The 16733-nt window shown below is 45.5% G+C and overlaps 1 protein-coding gene across 1 annotated transcript; it reads left to right on the top strand.

Annotated features, from left to right (window-relative positions):
• The first annotated feature begins 9687 nt into the window (after positions 1-9687).
• Positions 9688-14606, top strand: LOC149348401 (uncharacterized). Its single transcript, XM_089585817.1, has 2 exons — positions 9688-9745; positions 14416-14606. Exons 1-2 carry the CDS (start codon positions 9688-9690, stop codon positions 14604-14606), a joined length of 249 nt encoding a protein of 82 aa, XP_089441943.1.
• The last annotated feature ends 2127 nt before the right edge of the window (positions 14607-16733 follow it).

Below are 16733 nucleotides of genomic sequence, written 5' to 3'. Positions count from 1 at the left end.
GCTGAGCCCCTTAGCAACTGCAAATGTGGAGGGCACTTGCGACAATTTCGTTTAAGTATATGTGACTGAGATTCGCACCTGTGTTTTCCTATGAGTGAGTGAGTAGGCGTTTGTTTCCAGTGCTGGCTCTTAAGTCAAAATGAATCCATATAGAGGCAGGCAAGGGTTCCATTGATGCATTTTTTTAAGCGATGGTTTACTGCCGTCAAACAAAAATAAATTGTGTGGTTTAAAGTACCGAAGTGACACATGGCTTTGAGGAACGCCATAGTCGAGGACTGCAGATTAATTTAGAGAACTGGAGGATTCTTTAACGTGCACTGACATCGAAGCTGATGCGAAAACTACGTATGAACGAAAACACATTCGACGGAAGTCCGTCTGGTTGGGTTCTTGACATAGTTGAGAGAAAAATCTGACCCCAACCAATATTTTAATTTTGCCCAACGTTTCCGGACCAACTCGGTTCCTTCTTCAGGGGTGACTACAGAGTGCCAGCAGCAGCGGGGTGCTGCCTTCGCTGTCTTTGTTAGCACGTGGCGCAGTCCACTAACGTACGCGGAGGGGAGTGTTCCTGGAGTGGGCGATGAATAGGAATCCAGGAACGCTCCCCACTGCGTACGTTAGAAATAATCTATGTTTTACATATTTTTTCAAATCTTTTAATGAAATATCGTTGAAGTGCTGTTGAAATGTTGCACACCTTGCTGTATTGTCGCGTGGCAGCATGTCTAGCATGGCTTTTCGCTTGCAAAAGTAGCAGGCCGGTGAACTATCTTCCTTTCGATTGTCAAGGCTGGAAAACTGAGCCGATATATCAAAAATATTTGCGCACTTTGCCAGATAGTCGTACTGCAAAAGCACCGCGTCGATCGGATAGTAGGAGAGAGGTTTCACTGCGATATGTTTGTGCTCTTCTGCAGACTTTGCAAGCGCATAGCAGGTGAAAAGCTGCTCTGAACTTTGAAGCAATGTTGAAGACTAGTTTTCTCCTCTCAGCAATAACGTGGAGTAAAACTGAACGTACATGCCGATGGCCCGATAGACCCGACTCTTGAAGCAGACGCACTAATTCTGAGAAGCGTCGTACGAGCTGCAAGACACGCTGGAAAGCGCTGCCCATGTTCTGAACACAGTACGCGAAATACAGGGTACAGTTGGCCCGGTGAAGATAGGTATGTTGTAGAAGGTGGGCTATAACGCCCCAAAGATGCACATATAATAGAAACCGCAGTGGAGGGCTGCGGACCAATTGTGACCACCTGGTGTTCTTTAACATTCACTTGACAATGTCATAACTACTACTCACGTGTTTTCTTCGTAGACTGCATGGTAGTAGGCTGCATGGTAGTTGACTTCGTGGTACTCGCCTCCGTGGCTGCTTCCGGTGTGGCTGGCTCACGGTAAGTGAGGTCAGTCTCTGCGGGTGTACGCCCTTCAGAGGACCCTACGAAGGTGATGTTCATAATGAAAGACTTGTAATCGCTACCTTAAAGGAACTCCTGGACATTGAGAATGATAGACGCATGAGGGACTTCGTCCTGACCAGCCAGGCGCGAACCAGAAAAATGAGGTTGAGAAGAGACTAAGTTTGGGCATGTTGGTGGTTGATACTTGAAACGAAATAATAGCACACAAAAGAAGACAGGACGAATGTGAACACACGGATATAAGTTTTGGTGCGGGATTGGGGTGCGAAATTTGAGAACTAAGTCTGAAGATGATATAAGGATATCGTATGCTTTACAAAAATTCGGCATCTCTTTTGCAAATTTTGCGGCGAAATTTTGGTAGCTTGCTAGGTGAGCTTATGTGCTTGTGTTTGCTGAGTTAGAAGGTGTAGAAGCAATGAAACGACAAGTATAGAGGAATCGTGTCTTCTTACTCGGTGAATGCTCTCACACCTGGTCCTATATTGGTTAGGCCGAACTGGACTACGTGACCGTAGTAGGCATGATTGCATGACATTATGGTTTACGAAAAGGTGGAGATTTTTAATGCCATAGCATTTGGAGGCAAAAACTGGCGTCTGAGAGACGAGGCAGATGCGTACAAAGAATGGCTCAGAAAAATAAATTAACACTAGCCATTAGTAATAAAAATGAGTTAAGAATAGTATCAGCATTGGGATATAATCAGAAATTGTATAAAATCCAAATTGGAATGGGCTGCAGAATGAAAAAAATTATATAGAATTTCCTCCGCATCAATCCAGTTGGCCGCCCATAATTTTTAGGTACGACTTACTACGGTAACGAAAGCTCATAGCAAATAAAAGTGTGCAACACACCTGACAGCGTCAAGTCTGAAGAATGCAGTATCAGCAGTCATTCATTTTTTTCCCTGACATATTTGTTGATAGCGGGCAAGGCACCATAATGAAACCTGTGCACAGAACTACCGGCACCACATAGGCAGTATTCTATATTCGCCGCATCGATATGCGTATTCAGACGTTCTCACGCGAAATCATTCCGGGTAGAAGGAAGACAAGGCACTGCGGTGCAGTCAGGAACTCTTTACAGGCGGACTACCACAATAAATTTGTGCTCTAGGAGCTAGCAAAATGCTGGCAAATACAATTCTTTCAACCAAAGACTGCTCTATTTGCATTCTGGTCTATATGGTTGGTCACATCCATGTGCACAGGTTAAGCTTGCTGCGAGGCGCTATAGCTCTGCCGTTCGTTCCCACCGGAAATGAGGGCTGTCTTGTCTTCCATTCCCTCATCTTTGTGAGATAGGACAAATACCCTGAGGCTACTCACAGAAAAGAGGATCTTCGAAATTAACCAAGTAGCGCAATGCTCGGCCGTTTCATAACACCTTTACAATGACTTGTACTCAATCTACAATAGCATTTCTCAACAAAGTAAAGGTGGAGATCGTGGAGCCATTCCCTTTCGCAATGCAGCTAACCAGGTTCAGTAGCAGTTATAAGTTGAACAGAGGCGTTTGGCAGTAAGCAAGAACAAGTGCCCTTAATCGAACAAACCCGGCGGATAGCTTTCAGTTGCAGACGCTATCTCAGCACAAGTGCATTTTTGCGTGAAACGAGTTGTTCTCAGCCAGCGGCATTGTAAGAATGTGTTTGTACTTTACCATCTATGCAAACTCTCAGTCGGCCCTACGTTCCACTCAAAATCGCAGCAACCCTCTCGACCTACCTCTGAGATAATCTCGACGATGCCCTTTAAACGATGCTCCTAGGCATGCGAATCGCTGCGGCACTTTGCTGTGGATACCTTGTCATTCAGGGATTGTAGGTAATTAACTGATTTATCAGGTTGCCCGCGATTTCTAAAACTGACAGGGCTCTGGCAAACCCCTGGATGAGTTCATCAACAAGTGAGGACGCGATTATATACAACCCAACTTGAAGCGCTATTACGGGCAGCTTTGGGATGATTTCACCCCTCTTCCGGCGCCGCATCCCTCCCCAGCTGTCTCCGAATTCCACGTTCAACGTAAAGTGCAAACTGATGACTTCACCACTCCAAAGCGCCGCTGCCTCTACCACTTCCGTCTAGATCCGTCTTGTCCCTAACCTGGAACACCGCCTTTTGTAGCGAAAGCTACATTGGCCACGAACTTGCGATTTCGTTGTGGCGGTGCTGCGAGGAAGCGCAGAGACCGACCCTGAGCCGCTGTGTAGCAACCACCGCAGCTGGAGGACGCCGCGCGCTCGCCACGCCATCTGGCATGACGTCACACCGCGCGCCTCACCGCGAAGCCGCCGCCACCGTTTGGTATGACGTCACACCGCTTGCCTCGTCGTTGTGCTCGTCTGCTCTCGCTTCGCCAGCTGTGCTGCATGCCTGATAACATGTCGGAGGGTTGAAAACGAGAGCCAGCGTGCGCCGCAACAAAAGTTGAGCCGGCTGTATGAACGGCGACAAGTCTGCTTTCGCTACGTATACCCTGGAATAGCCGAGCTAATCCACTGCCAATTTTTTGTTTAACCCGTCATCATTCAGTCATCTATTACCCTGGGGTGCCTGGCTGGAGTCGTCCGCACTGCAGGATCAACTGGCCCTAGTCCAACAAGCCGCGGACACCATAGGGTCTTAATTTTTCAGTGAAACAAAGTTTATCTCTATTATAACTAATTAACCTCCAAGCAAATTCGACAATATCGCATTTGCTTGCTTGTCTCATTGCACCTTGCTGCCCCTTAGCTTTAGCAAATCGCCAGTGCTTTCACGGTGAGCCATACTTACATGAGCTTGATTCTGTTTTGCTTCTTTTTTCCTTTCCTTTATATCTTCCCGAAAGTTATAACGGCCGCGACAAAAGTTTGCATGTCAGTCGTTATAGGCATGCCAGCGAGAGATGTCCACTGACTGGAAAACTTGCCAGCCCAGCGGCCTCCAGTGAGCTTCAAGCGTAAAAGCATCAGATTCAAGCGGTCGTGCCTGCTGAAAGCCGGCGCAGGCTCCACTCAACGCCTTAAATGAAAAAGGTACCTATGTGACGCGTTTACTGCCGAGCAGGTTTAAGTACCCAAGATTCTAAAACAAGGAGTGTACGTACTTGTCTTGATAACCAACCAGACCGCGGCAACAAGGGCGAGGGTCACGACGACGGTCGCTGCAGCAATCAGCTTATATTGTGCACTCTGAATTCGCCTGAAAAAGAAAAAAATGAAAATATGTTGTGGAGACATTTAACTCTCCGCCATTGCCAAAGGAATACAGTAGGTGAGTGCTCAATGCACAATGCATTGAGCAGAGTCCTTGTACATACTGAATTTGTGATTAACAGTAAGCGTTAACTAGAAGGAAACGAATGGGATGGAGCGTTAATGGCAGGTTCACTCAGATCATGATTGGCAGTTTACCGATATCCCTCATGAGACATGTAAACAACCTTATGCCAGATATTAGAGAGTTTTAGTATAGCGTTAGCGTGATAGCGGATCTAAAGGAAATTACGTTAGCGTGCCGCAAGCAACTTATCCCCAAAGACAGTTTTAGTATAGCGTTTTGAAAACGTTAAACGCCATCTGCTTGACATGGATGCGAACGGCCCTTCTAAAATGGTCGACACTGCCGCTAACTTCCAAAGTATAATATTTCCGAGTTTTTTATACGAATTATTAGTGCAGCGTTCATTTTCGTCTGCAAAATGACCCCGAAATTGAAATAGAATTAAATAAAACATAAAATAGTGGCGCCATCTAGTAAAGGCAATGTTAACTACAAGCCATTGGAGCAAGAATATTTGCCATCACATGACGTATAATGTTCAAAAAACTTTTGTAAATTTAATATAAACTCTCTTTACATAATTTAAGTCCATAAAACACCGCGAAAAACCTCCAAATCTATTTTTGTCTTGTTCCAGACGTTTTTGCTAGGTGTGTACTGCGTTTCGGGCCGTTGCAGACGGTAGCAGTGTAGCTGGAGGTCCCATTAGGCTTGCGCGCTCCAGAATCGAGAGCGTATCTCAAAAACTGGGCTGAATTGCGGCTTAAACTTTATCGTCGAAGCAAGGTAAGTCATAGCGAAAAGCAAAAACACCAGTAGTTGCCGGTAAACGTGCCGACCGGAATCGCAAGAGCTGCTGAACCGGCTGAAGCGGGCGGCTGTCGCTTGAAAGGACGCCGCCATGTTTCCACGCTAAGGGCGCAAAAGCCGCAACTGCCGTAACGCTAAATTCTGAAAATTGCGTGCGTACGCTAACGCTATTTCCACGTTAGCGTTCTGCGCATGCGCACTCTGGACCCGCTATTCCGCTATGCACGCAATTACGCAAAGCCCGCAATACTAAAACTCTCTATTAACACAAGGTGAGCAGCCATTTGAAAGAGATTACTTACTCCTTTGCATCAAAATCATCAAACCTCTTTGCATCAAAATCTGCAAGAAGATGGGATTCAAAAACAAATAAGCATATCTGCCCACGTTTCACAGATTCAGGGTGAGGGGATGAGGAACCTGTATCTTGGCAAAAGGAGGGCGTTTTTGAATGGAGAAGCTACGGACACGCCTTTATTTTTTTTTTTGTTTAAAGAGAAAACTCGTTTCTGGGGAAAACGTCACTCAGTGCTCAGGAAGGGGGATATGGCAACTGCCCTTGCTTTACCTCTTGTGATAAAAAAAAATGGCTGAGGCTTAGCTAAGGTTAAGCCTAGTCAGATGCGAAGCATATTGATGGCTAGGCTTGGTAATACATGGCTTTCCTTTTGTAGAACGTTGTCGCCGAGCCGCATATTGAGCACGCCGCTTAGCCAGACGTTCATCCCGCTCTTCATCGGTCTCTGTGGCACGCTGAAGCTTTCGCTTCTCGTTCAAATCAGCCCTGCTTCTAGGCGGCATCCCAACACCTGGCCGCCTCGTAAGTGCCCGGAGAGCGAGGCAAGCTCAGCTTTATACCGCTGCTGTAGCGTCACGTGGTCAGCTGCAGCGCCTCTGATGTGGAGCCTCCACCGCCGCGGCCGACCGCGCGAGCCGGCAGCCCATCTCTCCTCTGCTGTGACGTCATGTTGTCACGTGGTCAGCCGCCGCGCCTCTGATGTGGAGCCTCCACCGCCGCGGCCGACCGCGCGAGCCGGCAGCCCATCTCTCCTCTGCTGTGACGTCACGTTGTCACGTGGTGTCACGTGGTCACGCTAAAGTTCAATGGTAGCTCCACCGCCGCGCTCGACGGGCTGTAGTGTAGCTCTAGTAATATGCTTCGCATAAAACCCTACTGAAGAACCCCCAGATCCGCTGTTGTTCTGCGAAGTAAGTTTTAGAAACTCATTGTTCACTTGGCGCAGTTATGCCCCGATCTCCATCCACCACTACGTGAAATAGTTGCCTATAGTACATCTAACTCCATTAACACCTTTAGCAGAGCTGCTCTCGCGGAGATTGTGACCTAAGTATGAAGGAAAACTCACGGGTCGTCATAGAGAGGTCCCTGAACGTACCCATAGATGTCATCATCGATGGCGACATGACGGTCGTTTGCTCCGCCATAGCGTTCTAGTTTTCCACATCCCTGCACGCGAAATGACAGCGAAATTGAACAGTTTGCAGTCTACTTTTCCGTGAGGCAGCAATGATGATGAAAACGAACTCTGAACGCAGTTAACAAAAGATATAAGTAAAAAACTTGAGGTTTGTTGGGACTTCCTACGGGGAGACCTATGGAGGGCGTTGGCCTTGAAAGCTTAGTATTAATCTGCCCCTTCAATGAGAGCGCTCATTACTCAGCAACATCGTGAAGTTGCACTTGTATGCCAATATCCCTGTTTAGCAGATAAATCTGTGAGTTATAGATGTAGCCATAAGTGCTGGTTATTTGGGGGAATTGCCCTGTGGAACTAGTACTGCTAATAGTAGGTAGGGGTCAATGACTCAGTGGCAAATGACACGACATTACGAGAAACGCAAGGCTGTGGTGCAGCCTTATTATGGCAGAAAGTGTTGATGAGGCCTCGCAAATCATGTTTTCAAATGATACTTCAAGGAACTCGGAGGAAAGAGAAAGTTGGTGCATTGAAATCGTCTTCTATCATAAACCGTCTAATACTGTCAACCTCTGTATTGTGACGGGACCTCAAAATGGACTGGAGATTATTAAGAACACCCATGTTATAAGTCTGACCGGAATGAGGAATAGATGACTTCGCTTTCACGCCTGCTTGTTTGGGGATCAGTGTCCAGCAGTAGCGTGTAATACTGGAAAGCTTCATAGGGTTGAAATTAGCGTCGCAGACTCCTTCAGATTTGGGCTGCGTCTAAGTTGTCGGCAACGCTAGCACAATCGTAAGGGGTGAAAATAAATCAGAGTCAGTACTTACGGAGCAAGAGGTTGCGACGCTAGTGCAAATTGACTTGAGCACACCTCGCTGACTTTCTTCTCCTCGACTACTAATGCGCGCTCCAGCCGCACGTGACGTGTCTTTGTCTTTTAATCTCCGTAGCATTGTACATGCAGTCTCAATTTGAACACCAGCGGCTACGGAAAGATTTCTAATAAAAAGTACAATGAAAGATAAAAAGAAGAACAGGGAAATGAAGACCTAAATCAACTGCATCTCGATGTTTGAATGAGGGCAGAAAGACCACAGTGTGGGATATCGTACAGGAGAGAAAAGGCAGCTAACGCTCAGGACGGAGAAAATTTCCCTTTTTTTGAAGGTTAGGCAGTGAAAATTTCCGTACTTTAGATCCCTATATGGTGTGACCTCCCGTACTACTTGCTCCATGCCGTCAAAGCACTGAAATGACTTTGCTGCGGATGACGGTTGGATTTGATCAAAACAGTGAGGCTATTCAAGAAAGTGCAAAAAAATTTGTGAGTGAAGGCTGCCTCCTCAATCCAAAAGGACCTTGAGGAAAGGTATACAGTGCAACCGGAAGTGCGCGTTGATGGCGATTGCTGCCAAGAAAACAGCGGTGGTCTTCAGTTATCAACAACTATAGCTCGAGAATGGAGCAGTTGCGAGATATGTATGTATATGTATATATATACATGTGCATGTGAAGGAAGCTAACTGTCACCGAAACCATGAAGCACGAAGGAATGCTGTTTTGATCTCAATTGTGGTGTTGACTGCCTGTAAATTAATAGTAACATTTCAGTGAAAGATAATTGATTAGAGATGAAAGTGATTTCACAGATAATTATACCGTGTGTGTGCGTGTGTGCGTGTGTGTTGTGGGTGTGTTTTGAGTGTTGTGTGTGTGTGTGTGTGTGTGTGTGTGTGCGTGCGTGCGTGCGTGCGTGCGTGCGTGCGTGCGTGTGTGTGTAATTCGTGTAATTGTAAATACTTGTGACCTCAGAGGTCATAGCGTTGGTGCTCCAAATGCGTGTTCATGAGATCATTTTATATTCCCGCTCACACTGCTTCAAGCTGGAAAAACTAAAGCGCACGAAAGGAAAAGAACACACTTAGGTATATGTTTGTTTTAACTAAATAGACAATTAAGCATTAGCAACGCAATCGTATTCTTGCTCTCCAAGAGTACTAATAATTGTTTATTTTGCTAGAAAAAAACACCTGTCTGCCCGTTTAAGTATGATTGACTTACATGTAACGAGAATGTTTCTCTTGCTGTGCATAAATGTTATCACTTATTATTTTTGAACTGAAACACACACAAGTTATTTTAAGTACTGTTGGTTGATGTCCAGTGGTTCACACTTTACGTTAGAAATTACGATGCCTAAGTTTAAGTTCACGACTGTAGAGCTTTGAAGCTCTTTGAGCATACACAAAAAGAGTCCAAGAAGAAATCTGAAAGCAAATACATTCGCAGTGATTGTATTCCTTCTCATAAAGGCATTTCCTCGAACCAAGTATGTAGTTGCGCTTGCTTTGCGGTTCGCTCCTCAAGTGTGGAGTGAAAGACGAGTATTCATCGAAAAAAAGGCCACAGTTCTTCATTGTGCGCAACCAATTCAGCTGCATGTTTTTACCCTATCCATAAGTGAGCGCTTAAAGAGTAAACCTTGTTTTTTTTATTCCCATCGGCGCAAGAGGCAATAAATCATAGGCACAGTGGAGCGTTGATTACCTTTCGTGGGTTGCTGCGCTGCCAGTACTAGCGTCCAGAGCTAACCTGCTGTAGAAGTCAAACGCGCAGCTGCAGAAATCCATATAAAGAAGCCGCACTGTGGGTGCACACTCACAAGCCTATCAGCGCTTCAAGCAGAGGACAGAGTTCTATTCCCGACGATATTGGAAATAGCCATGAAATTCCTTTTACTCACAGCAGTCTCGTTGGTTGTTCTGCAAGGTACCTTGGCCGGTAAGATAAGAGCATATAGTCCCTTTATTATACTTTTCTCTACTTATGGTCTTTTTCAGGGGCGCTGAATTGAGGCTCAATGCGGTCCATGCGGTACATTGAGTTTATACGGTGTTGAGATGCGTAGCACGCTAAGTTCAAAGAGTCCGCACAGAAAGTCTACGATTGTGAAACTTGCAAGATAATATATCCTGACCTAACTGTGGTGATGAAAACCTCCTTCTCAGGTATAGTAGTACAAAACTGCGATGAGCAATGAAGAACTGCAGATTTTGGCAGATTTTGTTACAAGAAACGTTGCCCCGGAAGTTTGAGAACCGAACAAAGATGAAGCACCAAAGCTCCAATGTGAAATTATTATGGCAGCACCTAACTGATATTCCTTATTCCCACCATCCTTTCTTTCTTCTTTTTTCTTTATTCGTTCTCTTTCTTCTTTCTCTTTCTTACGTGGGTAGGTTGCGATGACGTCACCAAGACACGCGACATATCTCTACAAGTCTTTAATTGCCACCTGCCCCGGTGGGCAGGTTGTGATGACGTCACAAGGTCACGGGACTTCTGATGCCGGTGGGCCGGGTGCCACCTTCTATGGTGGACAGGTTTTGATGACGTCTAAAAGGTCACGTGGCCCCTCTCGACCAATCAATGAATTACGCGACTCATGGGGCATGTGGACTGTAATACTATCTCATTAATAATACAAGGCAAAGGCAAGAGAAGGCTTTTTCCTCCTTCTTTGCGATGCTGGTTTCTCGCGGCCGCTTTGTAGGAGTTGCACACTTCGAATATTTAATATCGGCTTCATTTGACGAGAATAGGCAGTTAACTAGCAAACGTGACTCGACTTTGGCCTAGAGACGCAAACAGTTCACGTAAAATGTTCTTTTCGTCTTTAGTGCCAGAGTTGGCTGGAACTTTGTGCTGATGTGGCGTATGTATGAAGAATTGAACAAAGGCTTGTGCTCGTGAATTATGCGCTCATAGGAAGGCGTGTACTGTGAGAACACCACTTGATTACGAGGTTCTCCCATAACTGACCAATAAAAGGCATGGCAGCTTACGCCAGAGAATGATAACAAATTTACAGGGACCCCTAGTTACATAATGTGTTGTCTCATGCACAGCAATTCGGGACAAAAGCATTTCTGAATGGGAAAAAAGTTTACGAACGCAATTTTTTCATACATTGTACGATTTCACTGTAACAATTAATATATCCGCAGTTCTCTATTTTTTTTTGCTATTAACGTTTTCGCTGTCCTCAAAAACGTTCCCCATTGGTTTCCTATGGGAGACAACTACTCAGTGCCAGCGAGGGAAAAATTTTAAAGTATCAATTAGTTGCGTATAAGAAGAATGGCAGATTAGACATTTACATAGCAGTAGCTTACAACATTCAATATACAAAATGTTTCTCCAAAAATGCTGAACATGGGGGATCGCATTAGCATCTTTTGATGCCTTAACATCGAGTTTTTTATCATTTTTTTATTGTTTTGTTCGTGGACCCCACCCCATCTGCCTTACACAACCACAAATCTCTACGGTCAACGAGCTAGCGGTTATATGTGGCTCCGAAAGTATCTGAAAGCTACGTCACGGAAGAAATAAAGATACATCAAAACGTATAGCTGTCACTTCCGGTCAGGTGACGTCAGTTCTATTGCTGGGAATTATTTGATCGATGGCACATTTTTTACCACTGAAGCTTCTAATGAGATAACCTCCGGCTGGCTCATCATTACCATCATCATCATCAGCGAGTCGACGTCCTGTAAGCACAAAAACACTGATAAAAAGGACCATTGGCCTCGTTAACCCACTCCTGTGGCAGTCGCGGCCATCCTATTTCAGCAGTCTTTTCCAGCTCATCTTCACATCTGCCTCACCCTGCCACTCCCTGCTACGTTGCCCTTTCATTGGGACCCACTCTTTGGCCTAAAATACCATCAGTTATATCCTGGTATTATCTTCCTCTGAGCGAGGGCGTACACAAATGCATACGAGATTTATTCTGTTATTCTGCGTCGAGTTAAGTTACTGTTGCGATATGATGTGCTGCGGTTAGGTGCAGCTTTTATTTTGAACCAACAACGATAAACTTTGTATAACCGTTATAAGTTGGGTATGCGAAACGAACGCTGAAAGCCGTTTTCAAGACGTACGTAACCGCGTTTCCCATAAGTGCCCATGTGGTTCCGGAACGTATGTGTATCCGCTCCTTTCTTTGGCAGGCAACAGTATTTGCAAAGCACTAAAATAAGTTGCAATGTCTACATAATAAATTTACTCTTACAAAAATGAGTGAAAATAAGTGCAGCTGGCGCACTAAAATAGTGTAGGGTGATGACTTAGAAATATCAAGAGCTTATAAAAATCGCATTAATTGCAAGGGAGGGCTGAATTTTGTTGTCACAGATCAGTGTTTGTTCCTTGCAAAAATCTGAAATTTTTAAAGTTTTCTTCCAGCTGGATACTAATTCGTGACAGAAGCGGATGTGTGCCGCTTGAATTCATTTTTTTTTGTTCGCATTGAAGCCGGTTTTGTTAGTGCCACTAAACAAACTTTCTAGTATCTCAATGATAAATAGTTTGCTCGATAGGTACTCTTTAGAGAATGTGGTAACAAAAAGAAACATGGCTAGAGTACTACACGATATGTCGCGAAACAATCATTTCATTTCATTTCATTTATTTTACCCTCAAGGCCCGAGGGCATTGAACAGGGGAGTGGTTGTATACAGGGGTTTAGTACAAAGCGTTTGATTTCTAATTATACAGTGGTAGCTAAGGCGGAACAAAAACGCCGATGATCGGTGATGGAGGCTGTACTTCCGGGAAGGTGGTTCCAGTCTTTTGCTGTTCGTGGAAGGAAAGACTCAGCTGCAGATTTTGTTTTAAAGAAAGGAATGCCAATTTTATGCGCATGATCAACTCGTGATGAAACATATGACGGAGGAAGTATAAGATCGCGGTGCAGTATGGGGTTATGATACATTATTTTATGAATTAAGCAAAGGCTCTCCATTGCCTTCCTGGCTGTGCTACAGGGTCACCAATCCGCCGGAAGACCTCTCCACTTTTACTTTCATAAAATTATTTCCTCTCTCTTATAAGGACATCTAATTCTATTATATATTAGCAGCGCTACCGCGTTAACAGCTGTTGATGCCTGCACCAGAATCGCCGTCACTTCCGGTTTAGTGACGTCACTTTCATCCAACCAATCGGTATGCTGAGTTCAGGTGACGCCACTCCCCCACCCCTCCCAGCCAATGTGCGAATTTTATGACGGACGACGCCTTTTGGCACCATACGGCTTCTGTCACGATGAAAACGCAAAAGTGCAGCATGGAGATATATCGGCCAGTAGACAGAAACCGAAATGCGAATAGTGGCAGCTAGGTGCGTGATGGGGACGGTTCGATGCGTGACAAAATAACAGGGCCTGGAGTGGATTTTTAAAAAAAAAAGTTTCTGTCTCTATGCGTCGGCAAATAGCTTAGGATGCACACTTTTTCCCGCTTAACGGGAATCCACTTTAGGCACCTTATTTCTCTTCCTGGAGACACAGCTGGAGATCCATGCACAGTTAAGCACAAACGTAGTCGTTTATAGCGGAAGAAGTCATCATCATCAGTCTGACAGCACCCACGGCAGGGCAAAGGCCTCTCAAATGTCTCTCCAGTTAACCTTGTCCTTTGCGAGCTGCGGCCAATAACGTTCTGCCACACCCTGCTACGGTTACCTTCGCTTGTAACTAGTCCGGTACCCTTAACGGCCATGAACCAACGGTCATGAACCAACTAGCCCAAACTAGAGTTGTTCTTGAACATATTTCTTCTACAATGGGCCCTTTACTGTCTCGAAGCTCTCGCACCGAACCAAAAAAAAGTTGCAAGTTGGCGCTGGTCCTGTCGTGTTTGTCTCTTTTGTCCACGTCTTTTGCGCTGTTTTCCTGTTGAATCATGAACCAACTAGCCCAAACTAGAGTTCTTATTCAGTTTTTCTTAACGGCCATCTGTTATCTGCCTTCGCAATACATGCCCTGCCCAAGCCCGGTTTTCATTTCGACTAGGATGACATCTCGAGTTTATTCCCCGACTCACTCTGCCCGCTGCTTCCTCACCTCAGTGTCCCTTTAACGTCCCAAAGCGACTGAGGCTATGAGAGACGCCGTAGTGAAGGGCTCCGGAAATTTCGACCACCTGGGGTTCTTTAACGTGCACTGACATCGCACAGTACACGGGCCTCTAGAATTTCTCCTCCAAAGAAATTCCAGCCGCCGCGGCCGGGATCGAACCCGCGTCTTTCGGGTCAGCAGCCGAGCACCATAACCGCTAAGCCACCGCGGCGGCCCCCGCTGCTTCCAGTCTCTTAACTTTACAGCTATCATTTTCCCTTCCACAGCTCACTGCGTTGTCCTAAATTTAAGTCAAACCACTTTATTCAGATTCCACTTTTCTGCCCCATACGTGATTACCAGTATGATACGGCTGTTGTATAGTGCTCAACTTTATATTGTTCGTATATGTAAGTATATGCAGTTCCAACAAATATCGCCATAGGCCTATGATTTAGACCGGCGCCTTCGCTTCGTTATTTTTATTGAACAGTATATTTATTGTCTGATTAACGCTTGTGACTGCCTGATGTTGCTCATGCAGGCAAGCACGACTGCAGAAAGGGCGAGAGGTACAAGACCGGCCAGAGCAGCACCTGCGGCGAGCACGAGTGCGGGGAGCCCGAGGACGAAATCCGGCCGTGCACAGACGACTACGTCAACGGATGCTTCTGCGAGGACAACCTCTACCGCAGGCAGTACGACAACAAGTGCGTGCCCAAGGACCTGTGCTAGAAGGTGTCGTGACCGTGGCATGACCATGGCTAACGGGTCGCTCAGGCTTTTCACACAAGTGTTGGGATTAAAGCAATGCCCGCCTCAAACTTGTCAAATTACAGTTCGTGGCTGCAGTAATGGCACAAGACCGCCCTAATTTATGTAAAAAACTGCCAGTTCCATCAGGGACCATAGCAGGTGGGCGAAAAAAAATGACAAACATGATAAAAATTTGAGCAGTGCACTCTGGAATTCAAAAAAAGTGAATACAAATCAAACACAGGTGAACAGAAAGGAACAAGCAAAATAAGAGAAAAAGTAAACATTAGAAAGGGAAAAGAAAAATACATGTCTAGGAGTCGGGTGGAGCATTGCCATAAGGAATTCAATTAGAGCACATGGGAACACAGCAGCGGAAAAAAAAGAGACTTTCTTCCCGATTAATTAACAATCTAATGAAGTGATGAGAGGTGGTTGAGTATGTCAGTGAAACTGCATTATTAGTTAATTGATAAGGATTCTATCCGTGACATGAACTGAGATAATGTGGTTGCAGTTATGATTGAGGGATCAAGGCGATTCCATTCTCTGATCACGAAGGGAAAGTACGAGTACATGAACGTGTCGTTATGGCATGAGTATTCTGTTATCGCGCGTGCGTGTTTATGCCTCGACGGGCGTGATTGTGAGAAAGATATGTATTTTGATACGTCTATCTTGTAGTAGTTGTGCATCAGGTGAAATAAAAAGTTTAGTCGTGCTTGTTGCGCTCTTGATGATAGCGTCGCTAAACCCGAAATAGTCGCTAATGCGTAGAGCCAAGCTGTAATAAAGTTCACCTTTTTAGTGAGTTAGCACTAATGTTTTCACTCAGCCGGAAAGTGGCTGTCTGTCGGTTTGATGTGCGTCCTTCGGTCTTGTGGCAGGCTGCTCATCGGGCTGTGGACAACCTGTCAGGTGTATATCACCATGGCAGCATTTAGCATCGTGGCAAGTGGCAGTTCTAATAATGATCGATCTCGACAGCTTGCTCGGGTAGAGGAACCTGGGTCTCACAATCCCTACCGATAGCAACACCTGCCATCCCCGGGCATTGGCGCATCGCTCAACCTTTGCACCACTGAGTCAGCAGTGGTTTGATGACTCCTAACGATATATGAATATAGAGAATGACCAACTCTACTGATTAAAGAGCGTTGTGCGGCTATTTGGTCTATTGTATTCCCAGAGTTCCTTTAGAGCATAAAAAGACGGCACGTCTTTTTGTCTTCACGTGTCGTCTTTTTGTGCTCTAAAATAAATCTACGGATTAACATGACAGCATGACTAAACATGAATATAATAACTAGCCAAGGTATGAAAACCAGGGCTAAGCGAGCTGGCGCTCGATAATTCGCTATTAGCCCCAAGCTAAACCACTCGTGAATTTTTTCGCCTTTACAATCCGTCGTTATTGCTGCGATTTTACACGACTATTTGCCGATAGATTCTCTAGCTTTATAATTTCCATTCGTACCAAACTGGTAAACAGGATATCTTATTGCTGGCGAGGGGAGATCATCGGGCGAAGATGGCTTTGCGGGGCTATGACAAAACTCCCAGTGATGCAACAGAATGCATCGTGTACGAGCACGTGGTGGAAATCGCGATTATTGCTTATCAGTGTTCATTCATTCGCACGCCTCATATGCAGTGCTTGTAAAAAACTGCCCGCCGTCAGTATGGGTGCGCCAAGAGACTGCAGCCACCTGATGTTGCAGCCTAGCATTGGGGGATGAATTTGGCCGTTACACAGGCTAAACTTTGTTCTAACCGTAAAACACGATGGGAGTGTGCAGCATAGCGCGCGGACTTCACTTTCACAAGTTGCGCCGGCGACAGAAGCTACTTCGGAGAGGTCATTTCGTCCCAGGTGTGGTAGAATTAAGCGGTCAGAAATTGTCCGCGAATTGAATGACCATAGGATTATGTATAAGGAAACGAAAACAGGTGTGTCAACTTGGCGTGCATAACAAAGAATTAAAGGGAAACGAGGGAATTAACCACTACGCGCACTCGATTTGGCTTGGGAAAGTAATATTCGCGCACCCCTGCAAACAGGCAACTTGGTATTTCTGAGTTGCTATTCGTGGGTTGGCTTTCAAG

The sequence above is a fragment of the Amblyomma mixtum genome, chromosome 4, assembly GCF_055824585.1.
Source record: "Amblyomma mixtum isolate Tamu chromosome 4, ASM5582458v1, whole genome shotgun sequence".
In the NCBI taxonomy this organism is placed as follows: domain Eukaryota; kingdom Metazoa; phylum Arthropoda; class Arachnida; order Ixodida; family Ixodidae; genus Amblyomma; species Amblyomma mixtum.
This window is presented reverse-complemented; position numbering and strand designations above follow the sequence as displayed.